The sequence below is a fragment of the Thunnus maccoyii genome, chromosome 1 (genome assembly GCF_910596095.1).
Source record: "Thunnus maccoyii chromosome 1, fThuMac1.1, whole genome shotgun sequence".
Lineage (NCBI taxonomy): Eukaryota > Metazoa > Chordata > Actinopteri > Scombriformes > Scombridae > Thunnus > Thunnus maccoyii.
Window position 1 is genome coordinate 9,858,318 of NC_056533.1, and position 19,830 is coordinate 9,878,147.

The 19,830-nt window shown below is 38.2% G+C and overlaps 1 protein-coding gene across 1 annotated transcript; it reads right to left on the reverse strand.

Annotated features, from left to right (window-relative positions):
- Positions 1–336: 336 nt before the first annotated feature.
- Positions 337–18,900, reverse strand: LOC121904210 (semaphorin-7A-like). Its single transcript, XM_042421833.1, has 14 exons — positions 18,595–18,900; positions 15,852–15,979; positions 15,686–15,739; positions 15,501–15,599; positions 14,786–14,891; positions 14,166–14,273; positions 13,891–14,033; positions 13,532–13,710; positions 12,721–12,829; positions 12,022–12,217; positions 9,955–10,067; positions 9,568–9,713; positions 5,826–5,902; positions 337–3,122 (listed from the first exon to the last, which is right to left on the reverse strand). Exons 1-14 carry the CDS (start codon positions 18,695–18,697, stop codon positions 2,779–2,781), a joined length of 1,905 nt encoding a protein of 634 aa, XP_042277767.1. The 5' UTR covers positions 18,698–18,900; the 3' UTR covers positions 337–2,778.
- Between the last annotated feature and the right edge of the window lie 930 nt (positions 18,901–19,830).

Consider the following 19,830-nt stretch of genomic DNA (forward strand, 5'->3'; position numbering starts at 1 on the left):
ATTTTACCACCAGTTATAGTGTCAGTCCTTTTACATTACTGGGGCCAGACTGGAGCCAGTTGTTATTTGTGTGTTTCAATGGAAACTGTCGATGTGACCTCAAAACTAAAAGTGTCTTTTTCTCGTCATATGTGTGGAGGCTAGTTTCTGTGAAAGGGAAGTGGTGCACATAGTGTGATATTGTAATTCCCTATCTGATGACCTAGTCAGTTCAGAGAAAATTAACTAGTAGAATATTAACAGTTACAGTAAACCCCAGGATGACATTTAAATAACAGATTTGCATTTTATATATACACCAGTACGAAAAAAGAAGAATGCACATACACACAGATAAATGATTTAAAGATCCATTTTTCTTAACATACAAAAATATATTTATCAGTGTAAAGTTCATGTGTACAGATAAAAAGGGTTAAGATCGAAACAACATCCAAAACAAACAGCTTTTCACTGCATACTGATGTCTGCCCAGTGTTGGATGTCATTAGCAATACTGGAAAAAATAGCTGGTGCATCAAAATGATATTCTATTTACAGCATCTGTAACAATTTACATTTTTTTTTTTGGAAATTTACATTCAATATGCTTTGAAGTGAGCAGCACCAAGATCTGAGATACAGATGTATTAGACCTGAGCACATGCAGCCAGAACTATCTTCATGATTAGATACTACTCTGGGTAAGTAAGTCTCTGTAGTTTTACAAATCAGTGGTTTTAGTAATTACTTTGATGGGTAATCAGCAATTGATTTGGATTTTTGCCCCATTTTTCTCTCAACCTTTATTCCCTTGAGTGTTTCCTGAGCTATAATTATCAAAGAGGAACTTTGATTCTTTATGGTTCTAAAAAAACACTGAAGCAACATGTTAAAGGGGAACTGAACCATTTTCACGCATCACAGTCTGTTTAAAAGTTTTGGGAAGTATCACTACATATATGAAAAAGATTTTTATGGGAGCTGTGTAAAATCTGAGAAATTCCCTCAGCTGATGTCACTGAAGGCAGCGGAAGGAGCTGAAGACTACAAGTCTCAAACTTTTAAAAAAGGTGAGGAGGTGTGGCGTTAGAAAGAAGTGACGTTACCAGAACCTCTGTAGCCTGCTGCCCAGCTCTGCTTCAGGTTAGCCCTTCCAGGCTACATTATCCACTAAGAGCATAACACAAGTTGCACTGTGGGGAATGTAGTCACCAGGTTTTGGCAAGGAGGAAGAAATCATAAAAAGATTGCTTCTGCTGTGTTGATTTTGATAGCTTTTTCAAACTGCCCATCATGACAATGATAGAGATGTGTGTGATTTGGTTGAACACTATAAGTAACATTAAACGTCACACAATCACATTAAACATTCCCAAAATAAAGTGCTTAAGCTCTGACTGAAAGCAATAAGGTGCAATGAACTGGATCATATGTTTAAGTGGCAACAAATTACACAGTCACCAAGGATCACAACTCTGTTCTTCCAATTCAGACACCATACTGACTAAATATAGGCATGGCGGAAAAAATAGAGGTCTCAACTGCATTTTCAACACAAGCACTATGTCACAATCTGTAGTTTTAAGCTTGAATTTGTCTCACAGTCTTGACTAACAGAAAGTGGTTCAGAGTGCAGGCTGTTGAAGCTCAAAGCCTGTTAACCAAATCTGAGGTAGGACACGATGTGAAAGAGGAAATTGCAGCAAGTTCACGCCTCTCTTCTGAAAGTTCACATTAAAGGAAATGGGTGCAAACACTTGCAGTAAGTTAGAACTGAAATGCATCATGCTGTAAGAATCATACTGCAGGAGTGAGTCAGCTTTCTGTTTGACATGTATAAATCTGGTTTTAGCATACTTAACACCATTCAACGTGGATTTCCTACATGCTGCTAGCTTGCCCTAGTTCATGTAGTATAATTACATTTCCAGCAAAGCGTCTGGTTTCCTGATAGATGATCACTAGACTCGCTTCCGCAAAAGGTTCTTAGATTAACAGATAACAGTCAACAAGGTTTAGATTTAGAGAACATGTTTCTCTACACATATTATTAATCCAACGATGGCTCTTGCTCAATTTGTACGGCACCTTAACAAAATTCAAAAGTTAAATTATCAAACACATTTATTTATATTACTTTCAATTCATAATAATATTTATATGTCAAATTTTCCTGGTGTCGTACAAAACAAGCAAGAAGACAATATAATATCTTTTATCCAGTCTTTTTGTCTGCCATCTGTGACTTGTATAATAATAATAATAATAATAATACATGAGACAAACCATAGTTGTCTACTCCCATTTTACACTGAATTTTGGAAACTTATTAAAAGCAAAATCCCAGAGAAACCTAAAAAAATAATAATTTGCATTGAACACATATAGAACATAGTTATCAAGAAACATAGATACAGTAAATCAGGAAGATATGTTTTAACTTAAATTATGCTAACAAGACACGGGTCAAAAGGGTCAAAGGATTTGCATATGTTAGGGGAACATTTGACATTTTACGACTAATCAAGTAGGATAGACGTTAAATAAATTTCAATTTCCACAATCAATGAAGCAGATTGTTAGCCAAATTAAAATACTTGTTGTCATCAACAATTGCCACTGCACTTAAAAAAATGTAATTTTGTTAGTTAAATTAAAGGAAAAAATTGTGATTGTGTCATAATTTGTAACAAATTCATTTAGTCCTAATGTTGCAGCCCTCACATAAGTAGGGTTGGATGATGATTCAATATCATCGTCTGTCACCTTTCATTGGAATCATATCATAATATTTACTCATGACCAGCAGGGCACACTCTTGATCAGCGCCACCATCAGACAAACCCAAACCAGCGGGCTTGATGAACGGCCTGCCGATCCACTCCCCAGCTGTAGTTGGTACTGTGCAAGGTCTTTGCGGTAGCCCATCTCCTCTGACTTACATGTGTAAGTCCCCACCTGCTCAGGACCCATACTGTCGATCAGAAGAAGGCACTGCTGATCTCTCATGCTGCAGGATACTTGTTTTTCACCATGTTGCCAGAAATACTGGGCATGGTGAGAAGTCACCGGGCACCGGAGGAAATACTTGGACTCTGAGGGAATTGTTACGCTGTCCTCAGCCTTGTCACGTCTGAATGCTGAGAAAAGAACACAACAAGGTCAAACTTTAAGGGAGATTTAATTTGCTTTGTTTATTTAACCTTTATTTAACCATGGAGGTTTCTTATTACAATTGCATAGCGTGGAAAGCTTGCATAGCGTGGCACGGACACAAGTGCCTGGATCCTGGATCCAGGGCATAGGTTTATTGAAGCAATCAAACAATCATTTCATTTAGATAAGATAAATGAAACGATCTCTTAGCTTTTACACATTTGGAGTGTACCAGTAAATTATAGGTGAAAGAGGACATCCTGTATTGTATGTAGGAGGGGTTTCAGGATGTAGGATGGTCTTTTATTTTGTCAGGCAAGTAAAATAACTGAAAAATGATGGTGAAGGGAGATCCGATTAAAATTGATTTAAAAATTTGAAATGAACAATCTTTGCAGAAAATGATGAAAGAGACTCTACTTTAAGTTAGGAATGAAAATATGTTGTTGTACGCTATGGAGCCGCCAAAGGAGGGAATTATTTTTCTCTAAGCTACTTTCGCTGAAAAATCGGCGACTGTTAAAACTTCTCAGTTAAATATTAGACTATAGAATAACAATCCAAAATACAACCACAACCTGCAGGTGTCTCACACCTGTCCATCCCACATCACAAAAGATCCACTGTTCATACCCAATACAACAGATACTGTTTTCAAAACATGGGATAAACATGGGTTGACAGGATTCTGGCAAATGTACACTGAGTACAAGGACAAACAGACAAATCTAGACAGAGTATTCACCCCCTTCTGAAATATATTGTGACAAACTACTAGGGGCAATACAAAACCATAGCAGGCGCTGTGTTTAAAATTCTGCAGGGAAAATATGAAATTAAAGTTGGAACTAATAAGGCAAAATGGAACAAAGAACTGGGAAAGAATTTGCATGGAAGGTGACGTATTTCTTAACCCCAGATGTCAAACATCTCCTCTCTTCATTAGCATTCATTTGGAGTCTAGCTACTTCATTAATGTAAGTCCAATGCTACCTCTGCTTTTAGCTCTGTCTTGGTCTCCATCAACTCCTGAGGGAATATCTAGCTGCTAGATGCTCCATTGTGTTCACTGGCTAACTTCTTCTGTCCGCTGTGCAGTGGTGGACAGGTAGTGCAAAGTGGGTTTTTAGAGCTTTTTCAGTGAACAGCTGCCTGCTGCAGCCAAAAATGCTACTGATGAGATTGTTGAGAGTCAACCAAAACAGTTAAGTTTCCATGCAAGAAAACAATGAAGACGTTGTAAAGCTCTGTCAGCTGATAATACTGATCGTAACAGTTTTACAAGCAGTTTACCAGCAGCACAACATTGTGTGTGACCACAGAGCAAATGTCATGAGCAACAGTCACTGTGTCACTGACACAACATGAGAAAAACCATATTGCATGCTAAGCAAGATATCACACGCTTCTAAGAAGTGCTGTGCTTGCTAGTGTCCCATATCACTTGAGGCGTGTGGTAAAAATGATAAGAGTTCACACCAGTATGGACACCAAATTACAGGAAGTGTGTCTCGGCAGAACGTGATGACTACTGAGATACGATGCTGTGGCTGTAATAATGGGGATTGCTACTTTTAAGGCAAAAACATAACAAGTGAACCACTAAATTCAAATTCAATATTTGGTGCTGTAGGCAGCCTTGTCCAAACCCGATGATCTCATACGAGCAGACACCTCTCCCAAACCTGGCAGCTTTACTGCCTTACTGTACACAGTAAAACAGGTAGTAAAACAGGTTGAGCTCTGTCTATACTTAGATATTATGTCCAGCATGTTTTACATGTATATTTGACTTTATGCTGTTTTATTTGCATAGCATGTTTGCCTATTATCAATGCTGTCCCAATGGAGACCTGTTCTGCTGCATCTGGTTCAACAGCATTGTGTAGAAATGAGAGAGAGAACTTGAATGAACTTGAACTTGATTAAAGGGAAATAAAATAAAACCCAGCTTTTATTTGTTACAAATACACATCTTTTACATATATGCAGACTCTGTGCTTTGCTTAAGATCACTCGCTAACATGAGCTCGCAGCAGTTGTTAGCTCATATTTGGAAGACATCTGCCTGTCAGGGATCAACATCCCTTATGTGCAAGGTGTCTTTCAAGGCCATACAGAGCAGTTCCTGTCATCATCTATTCAGTTCACTAAAGATCAGTCCACTCAGCAAATAATACAGCAGACTTTAAGATTCTTCCTGGATGTGTCTGTTCTGCAGCCATAAATTAACTGATGCACAGTCACAAGTCCAGTATGAAAAGACCTGCGAGTAGGCAGGTGAGCTGTATGTGAACTGTAAGGCAGACAGACTTTGAAGTTGTATTTAGTCATTTATGGTGGGGATAAACAATAAGATATTAAGGTTGTTTTTATCTATAATGGTATGTTATTAGAACCATATAACTATTGTTGGCTGAATAAATTGTTTGAAAGCCTGTTTTTGTTGTGTCTAAGAGAATAATGGAGCCTATGTGCAGCCCTCACCCTTATCTTTAAATGCAGTAAATATGCTGATGCTAAGAACTATTAAAAGTGCTATTTATGACCAGCTGAGACCACAGCAACTTCTTGTTTTTCAGTACACTGTAAACAGCATGTCGAACCTCTCTGTTATATAATTCATAAGGTCTTAAGCAATCACAGATTGGACTTTTCATGTAGTAAACTCATAAATATCCTCATACCTTTGCCAGGGAGCTGAACCTTTGACGGAGAACTGCATTTATTATGGTTCCCCTCATCCACATCCTGCATTGTGTCCCTGTGAAAGGAACGATGCATCCGGGTTAGAAAGATATATCAGTCACATGACACACATAGTGAGTGTTAGAGACTACAGCAAGTAATAAAAACTCCCCACCCTTATGCACACACATTCAAGAGAATTAAATGTACTTAAACCTACAATGTCAGCAGCCCATGAAAGTGCTTTTGACATTCAAATACATTTTGATGCAGAATACACAATCCCCTCTCACCAAGCTACTTAGACTTTACTGAAACTTACAAGACTTAACTGACAACAACAGCGTAATTAACATGCAGTGTGAACACGCAACGCAGAGTACAAGCACTAATAAGAACAAGTTAACAACATAGTTCAGGAAATCTATTTTAGGTGTACTTTCTGGCCAGACTTTCTGGTCTGACTTTCTGGCAGGCTTTTTACTTTTAAAACTTTTTAGGTAACGTGTATAGAGGTTATTTTTGGAAACAACAAGGAATCTGAAGAATTTAAATGAAACTGAATGGTTTCAATATTTGCATTCATCTGCATTCCTCTGTAATGGATAATAGTGTTGATTTCCACATTTATGTAGTGAACCCATGCCCTAGAAGGCTAAAAAAACTATTACTCAGAGCAACAATACACTCCTATCATTGTCATTCTTAGTCAGTCTCTCTATGTGTGGGCAATATGATCCATGACTGATATTACAATCATTTCCTCCCAACCAAGCCAATGAACCAATTATGAATCATGGTTGCCTTTGTACAAAAAACACCTCTGTTTCACTGTAGTTGGGGAGGAAAGTCATCAACCACATCACAGAGAGTGTGTGCAGATAAATTCATCTTTAGTACAATAGGTGGTTTTAGGTGTGGATATGGGTTACGGTACACTTCCACACAACTACACACACCTACACACAAATCACATACTGAGTCTCATTCTGGCTCATTCTCATAGTTTTAGGTGAGAGCCTTTCTTGTCACAAATGTTGCTTCCTTTACAGTGGAGTTGCCCTTTAGGTTTACAAGTCAACTTGTGATCACACTATTAGAAGTTTGTGTCTCTGGCAGCTGCACAAAACTATTGTACTAATTATAAAGTTCTCATTTCTTGTTATGATGACGCCCTTTTATTATCAGACTTGATCAGACTTTCTTTCTGAACAGTAAGTGGCTAAACAGAATGAGATATATTTTACTTTTATTTCCTCAAGAGATAAACACACTTTTTAAACGTTATATATTCCCCAAGAGATAAAGTTTGCTGTACTGTTAAAAATCCATCACATTTTTTTCTCATAAAAATGAAAAACATGTCTTGTCATAATGAGAATTTGTTGTAATAAACAACAATGGCAGTTCTGAGTTGTGGTACTTTACAACAATCACAATGTAACACACAGTGGGCCTTGCTTAAGTCAAGTGACTGCAGTCATATGACTTTTGTTTAGCTGCCAAAATTCCTGACGGCCACATCACATGATCATGAAACCAGCAATCTTTACACTGGAACTCAAACACTCCTCACTGGCACAACGACAGTATTGATTAAGTGCTTAAGTATTTACATAACATGAATTATCATCATCAGAGCAGGTGCAGTCTGCAGTGAGTCAGCTGTAGCAGGCTAGGCCACATTAAACTAGACTGATGACACAAGTCACTGATTATGAAACACTGTACACACTGTGGGCAAGTTTGGAGGATCATGTGGTATATTCTTAGCATATTATTATGTATAAATTAAAGGTACCCTGTGGGATTTTTGACCACTAGTAGTGCTGTGGAGCAATGTTTTCACAGGCGGGTCCCTGTTTTGTTGGTATCATGCACACATGCACGGATGTACAAACATTCACAAAAGCACTCAGGCGTTGCAAAACACATTCATGCTGCCACTTTCACGTTGTTCTGCTGATCGACAGTTGGTGGCGGGAAAGCCAAGAAATTCAACACCAAGAAACCCAGTGAAGAAGAACAAGCTATCAAACATGGATGTTAATATGCATGATTTAAAATATTTTAAAAATCACCTTTGAAATTGTATTATGGGTGAGGTAACGCATTCAACACATCAGTTAGAACTCAAGGATAAACACAAAATGCCTTTTGGTCAGAAGCAGTGAATGTAAACATAGCTTTTGTTGGTTAACAACAAAACTCCACAAGACATTTTTGGTATGCGTGTTACAATGCTGCAACTAAAGAACGTATATTTGGATATTTAGTTCAGACCTGCCAACACTCCCGTTTTTCCCGGCTTTCTGCTGTGTTTTCACCCCCTCTCCCACTGGCTGTTTTGTTGTTTCTTCTGGGAAACTCACGTAATTTGCATGGCCCTCAACCTCTATTATGAATAGTCATCATACACACGGATCCTTAAATTTTGTATGTCTGTCTGACGTTACCCAAGTTGCCAGATTGTCTATGAAACACAATCTACACACACAATCTACACAACATAAAATGTCAACCAATTTGTCACCACAACCCGATTCAAGGGGCTTGTGCACAGCTGCCCTCTGTCGTCCTCCCTCTGCTGCTGATGTGACTGCCTGCAGGTACCGCTGGTAGAGAGAAGGGGCTGGTTTGTCTCAGCCAAGCAGGTAGCTCCCAGTTTGAAAAGTGAACCAATTGTGGAAGTGCCTTAAACCTTCATTCTCTCTAATGGCCAGCAGGGAGTGACTCTACAGGCTATAGTCTCAATCACTAGTTTCAAATCTTCTTCAATACAGCATGATGTTCATTTTGTAAATTATGGTCCCATTCAGAGTAAAATAGACAACAAAGCAGGGTATGCTTTAGGGTGTGGCTACCTTGTGGTTGACAAGTCGCTACCAGGGCAACAACGTTGATTACGTGATGTTACTATGGCGTGACACCAGATTCACAGAGTATAGGCATAGCTGTCGCTATTTGACAATGTGTTCAGTTCATGAAAGTACATTGTAACATTTTGGTGGCCTAAAAAAGTCTTGTTCAGTGTTTGGTTGTACTAAAAGACCCTCTAAGGGGTCGGCTGTTCAGTTTTTCCAGTAAGAACATTTTGATTTAATGGTTTTAAACCTGTTTTTCACCAGCGAAAATTAGCATTAGCACAGTTAACCATAGACTGTAAATGCACTGTGCTAAATAAACTAGGTGCTGGTGCTAGTGTCAGCTCCACCCTCTCATCCAAATATGGTCACTTCTGGCTACAAAAATCAAAGATGGCAATGCTCAAATCCAAGATGGTGACAGTCAAATCACCAAACTCAAGGCTTCAGGATGGCAGTCCACAAACCAATGGGTGACATCACAGTGACGATGTCAATTTTTTTTACAGTCTATGGTCTCAGCCAGCAGCTAAGTTTACTGGAATTTGCCAAATTTTAAGATACGTGTCAAACTCAGATAAACAGTTAGGCTACATACAGACAGCTTTCATGTTATTAGCTTAACCAGCAACTCTGTGGTTGTGTAAAACATACCGGCAGTGAATGGGACACTGCATGCAAAGCAGCTGAAAATACCTCTTGTTGTGTTTATGCTTGTTAAACAGGTGGTTTGATAAAGTACTTATTAGCTTTACAGTAATGAGCGTAGTTTTCGTCAACATGAGTAAAACGTTACCTTTCACTTCATCCACCCCCATGAATGTTGGCAGGTATGATTAAGTTTAAAGGTTTCCAGGTAGAGGATCGTAGGTCTTACTTTGTCTCAGGGCTGCAGTGTGTGCCGTTCCAGCCGCAGTAGGGGTCTCTGGCTAAGATACATCCCTCGCAGGTGTCTCCATACTGGGCACAGTTCGCTACGTCCAGTTGGACCAGTTCACTTTTGGAGCTTACATACAGCTTACTCTGTAAAGAATACACAGTACACATGCTTTCTAAAGTAATGGTCCATTATTGACCTTTTTATTAAAAGTAGCTAAGTAGTAGTACCAGTATTCTGGGATAAGTTTAGATTGCATACAAAAAATTTCCAACCTTTTAAGAACCATTTTCGTTTAACTCTCAATACACAATTGCAATAAATAAAACTCTTCCATACTCCCACCATGATGGTGTTGAGGTGGGGAAAAAGCTACTTATTACTCACAGTGGAGGGGCGAAGGATGATTCTGGGGATGTGGTCTCTGTGCTTGAAAGGTCTGTACTCAGCGATGACGAAGGCCTGACTTTTATTCTGTGTGACCTTGTGAACTGCATTCTCTATTTATAGACAAAGGAGGGAGGAAGGAAAATGACTAAATACCAAAAACATGTCTAAACACACCAAAATCACCTCTCTCATATTAGCAGTTACTGCTGGATAGGGTATTTATGATTTAAAACTGAAAAAAGTCTGAAGTGAATTTAGGACTGTTTTGGCTACTCAGACTCTGCCAGTTAGTGTGGCATTATATAACAGTCTCGAATGCTCAGTAGGTGAATTTGCACTTACTTAGAGGCTATAGGCTTTATCCGCTGTAGGTTGTTATCATATTTACATTATCAGTCAAAGGTTTGGACACACTTTCCCATAGTGTGTCCAAACTTTTGACTGGTACTGTAAAAATGAGCCATATGCCATGTGTCCTGCCCTTTAACACTGGAAAATGTTCAAATGTTTCAACAGTCTTCAGTCCTGCGAGAGCTTGGAGCTGAAATATGGTGATGGTGATGAACAATGTAATTATAGAGCTCCCTAACTTTTTGAAGTAGAACTGAAATTAAAGTTGCTACTGTATATATTGTATCTCCTTGGTGTTGTATATGTATGGCTCAAAATTGAAATGACCAAAAGGAAAATAGAAAACAGCTAATGCTTGATCGTGTGTAGCAGCTGCCAATGAAGCAGGTGTTGAATAACATGGATAAAAGTAACTTCTGGGGGGAATGAGTGCTAATGTTAGCAAGCTAGGCTAACTAATTTCCACTGTCCAAATTGAATACAAACTCAAGGGCTGGATGGATACTCCCAGATGGTGAATGTTTAAATCGCTAATTGTTGATATCCAGACGGGCAGCTGGCTGATATAACATGGCCTAGATGGATGAGAATCTTCACAGAAAATTGATAAGATCTCTTTTGAAAATTAGAAAAAAATATGCACTGTATCATTATAGTTTGTATTTCCTTCCAAAAAGAAAGTAAGGTTAATTCAAATTTCAGTTTGACTTTAATGGATTGTAAATGTGTTGTCATCTAGGACAAAGTGCAATAAAGAATACAGTGACACATCATATAAATCATATAAGATGAAACACCACAAGATAACTTCACATGATGCATTTCTATTATTGGGAAATAACAGCTAGCCTTAAATCAAAACTGAAGGCCTGGTTCTAGGTTATCTGGAGGTCAGTCAGTTGTTTAGTCATATGAAAACACACGCAGACAGGTAGATTTTTAAGAGGCCAAGTAACGCTAAATTACATCCACGGGATAGAATGGCATCATTTTCAGGAAAAGATTAAAATCTGGGAGTTTTGGTACTCAGTCCGAGCAAACTTGTGCCATGTACCAATGCATTTCAAATTGTTTCATTGTTTCATTTCATTTGTTGTTCAGTTTACAAGTTAAAGCCAGCAAGGTGTGAGATCCAAACAGGAAACACTTGCGTTTGACACCGCAAGGAGTCACGTCACACACCTGCTACAACAAGCCTAGAAGGTGAATTGTGCCATGTCCTTATTACTTCCTATCTACTAATCTGTAATACTTCTCCCTACGTTGATTCACAACCCAGAAACAAGAGACAAGTAAGGGCTTGTGGGCCAAAAATCATTCGTTGTGATTTCCACTCCTAACAAATCTATCATTTGTTTCATCTCGGACTGAATAAAGTACAAGTATTTTGCTCTATTTGTTATATCCTGCACTGTCCACGTACACTGCAGGCTACAAGCCAGTCTTATTCAGTTCTGTGCTGCTACAAGTGTCTGCAGGCGTTTTTCCAGCCAAATACTAGAATTTAGTATTCAGTGCTGCAGTAATGGAAGACATCAAAGCCATTACACCATGTGGAATTGAACATATTTTCAAATGCTTTCCCTCAGTATAACAAACTAGTTAAGGGCTTTTAACCAGTGTGTGTAATCATTCTCCAACATGCAAAAATAAAGAGCACAGTGCACTATTATTAGTATCAACTTCCCTGATTCATGTTACTGTAGTACTCACTTAGAGACAGAAACAGGACCGGGTGGGAATTGTTCCTCTTGTGCTGCGAACTGTCAGCATAGATGTGAGTGTAGCTGTGATGATTAATCAGAAGTGGGCGAGACTTTCCCACAGGCTGGACCCAATCCTCCATCTCTGAGGTCTGCTTGATTATCCCCAGGACGTCTATAGGAATCTTTGTGCTATCTGTAACACACTGGAAGAAAGAATAGTTTTAGTTGTACAGCAATTAAAGAGGGAAGTAGACTCTTTCTCTTGTGTCAGACAGAACTAAATTTGCTAAAATTTTAAAAATACATAAAAGTATCGGATAAGATGCACTTAGGACATTTTACTACCACTAGAGGGTGCAAAAGTCTAGAATTCTCAAAATAAACACACAGTGACTTTAAAACGCAAGACAGTAATATTGCAGTTATGTTGTATTTTCATGACAGCAATTATGACTTTGAGGCTGAAACTGATAATTATGTTAAGCCGAATTTGGGAAAATGTTTATTGAAGAAATAGTGAGAAACACAGCTATTCTGGTGCCTCAATGCCATCTTTAAGGTGTGCTGAAACATCAATTTATAATTGTAACTACAATTAAGATCATGGCCATAGTATTATTGAAGCTGGACTCTGAAGCCAGAAATTGTTTTGTGACAAGACTAGTTGTAACATTTTTCACTTCAAATGTATTTGAATGAAACATACCTCCCTAGGCCTGACCTTATGGCCGACAGTGCTGTGGCCTTTGAATGCAGAGTTTGTGAAGACATTGTCAATGTCTTGTATCTTGTAGAGACACACAGCGCTCATACCCCTGCAGAGAAACATAGTGGTCAGCAGGTCTATACTGAACCATCTGCAGTAACAACAACAAGAAACTGCTCTGAGGTCAGCAAAGATTTAAGCCATGCTGTTAAAAAAAACAGTGACAAAAGGCTGAGCAGACAAGGTTAAGTTTAGAGGGAGGAACAAAATACTTTGCCCAAAAAAACTAAGAGGAAGCAAAAAGAAAGCATCATCTGTTCAAACAAGTAAAAAGAGAAGCAAACACCTCATCATCATAATCTTCAAAGCACATAGATGATCTGTGATGGTTTGCCCATTTTTTTCATCTGAAGACTTCACTTTCTCTTGTTGTACTTCTGTGTATGCTCTTATTTGTATTTGTCTTTATTCCCATCTCGTGATGGTGTGTGGTCACATATTTAGGTTTGGTTTTACGGATGGACATAACATGTGACTCTGCTGTTTTACATGGAGACATAACAACAGCCAAGTCATTATGGACTTCATATCACATTCTTGTGGTTGACTTTAATCACATGATGCTGAAAAGTCCAAGAATTTTGCCAAAATAGGCCATCAGTCAAGTTTTGGATTATATCTTTGGAAAAAGCACAAGCAATTTGAGTCAGACTTGTTTATCTGATGAAACTCACACTGTTTTTACCTGAGTGAGACATTTAAATATCATTTCCTCCCTTGCTGGAATGCATGACTGATAATGGAGTCTTACCATTCATTTCTAAAGAGTGCATAAACCCTCGTATCCTGCCACCGGTCTGCATGCACAGTTGCCACATCTACCAGCTCAGAGAAGTGCTGTCTGCTGTCAGGGTCTCCACAGAAAAGCCTGGCATTCATCTGGGACGTCCAGCTAAACTGCAGGTTGTTCTTGGGCCCACCAATATCTGCCTAGACACAACACACAGCCAAAGGACAATCACTGGAAGAACCGATTTCTCCTTAAAAATGCACATGCAATAATCAAGCAGCTACTAAAAGCTGCAAATTATATAGTTTTTATTCATATAATCTTGCTAATATGTTGTGTGACAGGTATTTAATCTGAAACTGTGATTTTGCAGGCCTTACCATGCAAACCTGGGTCACAAAAGGCAGCCACTTCTCACTGTACAAGCCTGTGTCCTTGTTTTTCTCCTTATAGAAGGCATAAACTTTGTTCTGTGACTCATCTTCTCTCCGTTTGCTGAGCACCAAACCCACATAGTGCTGCTCTAAAGACAGAAAAACAAAGAAATAAGTTGTCTCTACAGCCTTGGGACATAAATAACATTTAAGGTAACATCATTTAACTAAAGAAACCTTTCAGGTCTTAACAGAAAACCAGTCAATCTCCATATTAATACCTTTATCGTGGATTGTTGGTCTAACTCTGTATTTCCCAAACTTGTGGATGCCAACATTCTCTTGAGATCCGGAATATGTAACATAGAGAGCTGCATCTTCCGAAGATTCTGGAAAGAAGAAGAAAACAAACAATTGCAATTTTAAAAGGTATCATAGATGCATCACAGTGCTTTTGGTTTGCAGCAACTATAAGTTCAACTTTCATGTCCCAGACACCAGTTTTTCTTGTCAGTATTAGTTAAAAACTGCTTGTCCATAACTAGGCCTACATCTTTTGTGAGAGACATAATGTGTCTGTAGAGGATTTGATACCTGTAATTCAATCGGAGAAACTGGAATCTTGAGTGATGCACAAAGAATGGCAGGTAAAAGCAGGAAGCATCAGTGCCATCTCATTATAAGCAATTAGAGCAAAGTAGAGGAAGTAATTTCCATTATGAAATGCAACAGACAGATAAGACATCACACAGTAGAGACACTGTAGGAAGTGTAGGGCTGAGTAAAATATGAAGCGGGTTAGCAGTGCTGAATAAACCACAGAAAACTGGTGAATCAGAAAGCAAGAAAAATTCATCAGGAAATTTAAAAATAATCCCATGAGTACAAAAACAACCCTCACCAAGAGCAGACGGTTCGCCTTTCTTTATGACAAAGTCCTTTATGCTTCTTTTTATTTCCCCCAAATTTTTAGAGGGAACACACTCGGCTTGCTGCTCGGACTGCATCTATAATGAAACACAAAAGGTCTTAAAGTTGCAATACATGAAATTCAGCCACTAGATGTCGCACTATAGCACCAACATCTCAGATCAAAACAAACGTGTGTCATTTACTCAATAAAGTTGAAAAAAGAAAAGAAAAAGAAAGCTGATAACTCATGAAACTCAGATCAAACTGTCAAATTAGGCAGTGCTGATCAAACATGGATCAATATTCTGTTAGTGCATTGCCTATTTCTCACCTCAAATGTTTTCAGAAACATATTTTAGTGTACTGTTATACATATATACTGCTAACATGCAAATGCGGCCAGTGCAGCCACCAAAACAAAGAACAGAGAAGCTCGGATAACAACACACACAGAGGGAGTGTGACTTCATTCACTGCTCAGGTCGCCATTACTCCACTATATCTTTACATAGCAAATAGTTGTTTGCTGACATCCAGTGAGGCTCAATGTTATTTACTGGATCTTTAAAATGTCCCTGCATTTCTCTGTCAGCTTTTACATTTGGTGCTTTTAACAAGCACTATATTACAGGTAGAGATTTTACTGCACTGCAAAAAGGTACAATTCTCTGTAACATATCAATAACATCTCTGCAGTATCCTACCATGTTACAGCACAACGTTTCCTTGCCATTGGTTCCACACACAAACACTTGGTTGGCCTTGTCCATCTCGTTGACAACATAGATGCTATAGATGCAATCCTAAAAGACAAGAACAAGAATTTAAGGAGTATTTAACAATCAGTTATGATCCAACCAATACTCCAACTGCTCTGATCTGTGCTCACTGTTTGTGCAGCTTGATTGCATTCTTCCCACAACACCCTCTTCTTCACAGGAGCCTGTGAAGAGAAAAAACATAGGACTATCACTTTTCTGTAATTTGATTAACTGACACAAGATGTTTGCTTGAGATGGCCTTTGTAATCAAACCTTATCAGAAATACTCGTTACCTTCTTAGGGTCTTGAAAGTTGAATGAATTCAGGTGTGTTTGTCCAACAACTGTTACAATGTCTCCTTCCATGAGAATATGTACAGGTGTATCTTGTCCAGGTAATTGAAACCTTTTCATTGTCGACTCTACAATAAAACAACATTGAAATCGTGTGACAACTTAACTTGTTTTGGTGTACGCGTACATTTGTATCTTCCTGTAAATGTGTTCTCTGTGTAAGTATTCTGAGAGTTACTGATAACAAGAGTTTATGTATTTTGAAAGTTTAATTTGACTCTTATTGTGATCAGTAGCATTGCCAGAAATGTGATCAGTGGGTCCTGATATTATTGGGTGTCACAAGTAAAACTCAAGTCGACAAGCCAGAGATAGGCCTGTGATTACCAGGTATATTGTTTACCATCTTACTTATTAGCCAGCTAACATTTGCTAATTAGCACTAAACACAAAGTACAGCTGAGGCTGATGAGAATGTCCTAAGTTTTACAGGTTTAAAGCCGTAAAACAAAGCTGGGCGAATCAAAAAATCTGACCTGATGACGGCGGCAGGTGAAAAGAGCAAGAATCACTAAAGTTATTATAATTCCTCCTGAGAGGGACATGGATGTCTGTACCAAATTTCATTTAAGTCCATCCCAGAGTTACCAAGACATTTCACTCAAACCCACAAATGTCATCCTAATAGTGGCTAAAAATGCCCACTGCAATCTCTCCAGCCCACAATGATACCTTCAAATTGCTTGTTTTGCCCAACCAAAAGTCATAAAACCAGATATATTCAATTTACAACCATATAAAACAGAAAAAACCCATAACATAACAGATAGACTAGATAGATTGGATTATAGCTGCAAATTGAATTAATAATTTCAAGAAAGGTTCCCTTATTGAGACTCTTTGTTTTCACTGTGCCTGTACAATGTCTTGTCTAGCACAGTAAAAGCACAATATGAATGACAACCATCTATGTTTTTCTCACTAAAATCACTGGTGAGGTGTGCTGAACCTTGCTCACTTGGTGCAGAATATCTTCTCTAAAATTAGCTGTCCATTCATAGCCACAAAGGCTTGAAGTCTGACAACGACAGATATGAAGAACGTGCCTTGTTTGCTTCATGTCTCACATAAGACGATAAGATGAATGCCTTCCGATCTTTAAATCCACTTTTGATGAAACAGTACTCTTTGGCTCCTTGGCAGAGTTGACAGCAGCATTGTTTTTTACATGGGAAGGGAATGGCCTTAGTTTGACCTGGCAGAGATTTCCCAGAGGTTACATACTGGCTTACCACCTAGGCCTGATCCTGCCTCAGGCACAGTGGGCTGGGCTCGGCTTTAAGTCATTAGTTTAGTTTAACGTCTGTCTTTCAACAATATGTATTTATTATCTATCTCCTTTCAGATCCAGTAGAATATTTTGATTAATAAATTTACTTATTTACTTATTTATTACTTATTATTCATTCCATGTTTACATTTAGGTTTTCTTACTTTGTGTTCTTTCATTTCTAATTTTTTCTCTCCTCTCCTGGTTGGAGATAACACTCTTGAATGTGTGTAAGTCTCATGCTCTATCAGGCACGAACAATCAGGTTTTTCTTGTTTGCAGAAATACTGGCTCGATCTTCATCAACAGACAGGACCCATAAACAGCAGTGCAAATGAAAACATGTTTAAAAGCATGTAGGTTGAACAGTAACTCGCAATAAAATGCAAGAGGTGTCAGATTGATTTTGCTAGTCAGCAAAAAATGACAAACACGTCAGAAGAGTCAGAGGACTTGTGAACATGGGAGACTGTTCGTTGTGTTTCACGCTAGTTATCAGTGCTACATTACTTTATGATCCAAGGTTCAGGTTTTTATTAATTTATTAATCATATAATCATATTTATTCATTCTATTAACCATAGCTCTGTACTTTTCAAGTTTAAGACATGACAGTGTGACAGTGAGCCAGCATTAACAATATCAGCACCCTGGAAATGAAGCAGCTAAATGGAATTCAGCCATCAGTCATTTTATTATTTACACCTGTGCTTTTTCTACTGTGACATTATGTAAAAAAAAAAAAAAAAAGACCCATTGTGAGTGACACAGTGACATAACAACTTCCCCACATTGGTTTAATTCAGGTTAATTAATTTTATCTTCTTGTTCATGTGTACATAGTTTTTCATACTTGGTGTTAGTTGTGATATTTCCATAATATTCTTACAGTGACTTTGATGGTAAGCTACTGGTTAATGAGTTCATGGTGACAGTAAAATCTGATATTAATCTCTGATTGCTTTACAAAGCATTAATAGGATCTATTCTTATGGCAGTTATGACTTTAAAGTTTGTGTGTGTAACCACGTAGTCAGCAAATAGCGTCAGTGATGTTAATACTGTACAATGTTGGAAAAAATTAAAACTCAGAGGGAAACATTAAAGACTACTTTATCTTCCACCCATGGGCTTGAAGCTGCCAAAAGACTGCTGTTACTGCCAGAGGAGCATTTTGATGATTAAACTGAGGCAATGCAGCTCTTTTCTGATGCTGTATGTCGCGACTATAAGGACTTAAAGCTGGTCCATAATGTAACCTATACGCTATAAATGTCTGTTTAATATTAAACAGAAAAAAACATGTACAACAGTTTTAAACACCGTCCTTGTCCGCTCTCTCTTGTGCAATGACATGTATCGCGATGTTAACAGGCAACTATTAATGTGAGGAAAAGGCGAAACATCTCTTACCTTTGTCTGTGAATATCATCCTTGGTAAATACGTTGAGTTCGCCTCTGTCAAACTGTTGAGGCTTGATAAAAATAAACATACTGGTAGAAATAGGAACATCATTTTCTGAAGGTCTGAGGTGTCGCTTGACAACTACTGTGCGTCTCTTCGCTTCGCTGCTCTTCCCTTATCTGAGCTCTGTGTTGGTGTTACGTCAAAATCAGCAATTGAGGAAGTTTCGACCTTCTGCGGTTCTCAGTGGAAGATTTTTTACATACATAGAGTTTCCATTGAAACAGTCAGGCACAGTTTGATTAAGGCAAGATTAGCATTATATTAGATAGGCTACATACTGGACATACATAAATACACACACATAGACCTACCTGGACTTTACATAGACACACACACAAAATCATACTCAGAGATACTGTAGATCAGTTTTAGTTCGTTTTAGTTTAGTTGACTGATAAAAGATTAGTGTGAGTGAACTAGTTTGAGTGACTTGTTGAAAGTGAGAGTGTGTGACTAGGAACCCTCAAAATATTCATATCCGCATCCATTGTCATGTCAGCTGTTTAAATACCAAAACACCACCACAATTTAAAATACTTTTTTAGAGTAGCAATGGTCAGGAAACTGCTGAAATAAAGTGCATGTTGCATGTGAGGCAGCAGGTATGAATCTTTGTTAGCTTATAATCAAACACCAGCAGGTACTATGGAAGATGCTGTCTTGTGTTCTTGTTGTTAGTGTGTATGTAACCCATGCAGCCTCACTTCAGTTCAGTCTTTTGATAGCTTTTAAGTGTTTGGATTCAGCAATGGCAAACCATTAAAAAAATATGTTTATCAGTCTCCCCTGTTTTACAATGCAGTTGTAATCAATTCATTATGGCATAAGTGATATGTGTCATTTGTCTAACGGGCACAAAAAAAAAAGTACCAGAAGAGTGAGCAAGAACACTGATACATTGTAATGTAATGAGTCACCCATGATGGTGCATTGGTCACAGTTTCAAATGAAAAAAAAGATATTAGTGATTTACACAATGCAGTGTTCAGATGAAAGATTTAAGAGCAGATTTTTTAAATGCATGTTTGTTTCTTACAGCAGGAACGTTCTAAAACAGTAACAATGAACTTACCATTAGGGGGAGCCCTGGATGTCAGAAGAGCTCTGACTACAAATTCAACAAAGGTATTTGTTAAAAACACAATGCAGCACAAAAGGCTATTTGAAAACACTTTGAGACC

What these genes read in the sequence shown, in the direction of transcription:
- LOC121904210 (XM_042421833.1), bottom strand. Translation starts at nt 18,697, where the DNA reads ATGATGTTCCTATTTCTACCAGTATGTTTATTTTTATCAAGCCTCAAC. An exon ending in AGGCGAACCGTCTGCTCTTG is followed by an intron (nt 14,274 to 14,785) that starts GTGAGGGTTGTT and finishes TCTTCTTTCCAG; the next exon opens with AATCTTCGGAAGATGCAGCT. An exon ending in ACCAACAATCCACGATAAAG is followed by an intron (nt 14,034 to 14,165) that starts GTATTAATATGG and finishes TTCTGTCTTTAG; the next exon opens with AGCAGCACTATGTGGGTTTG.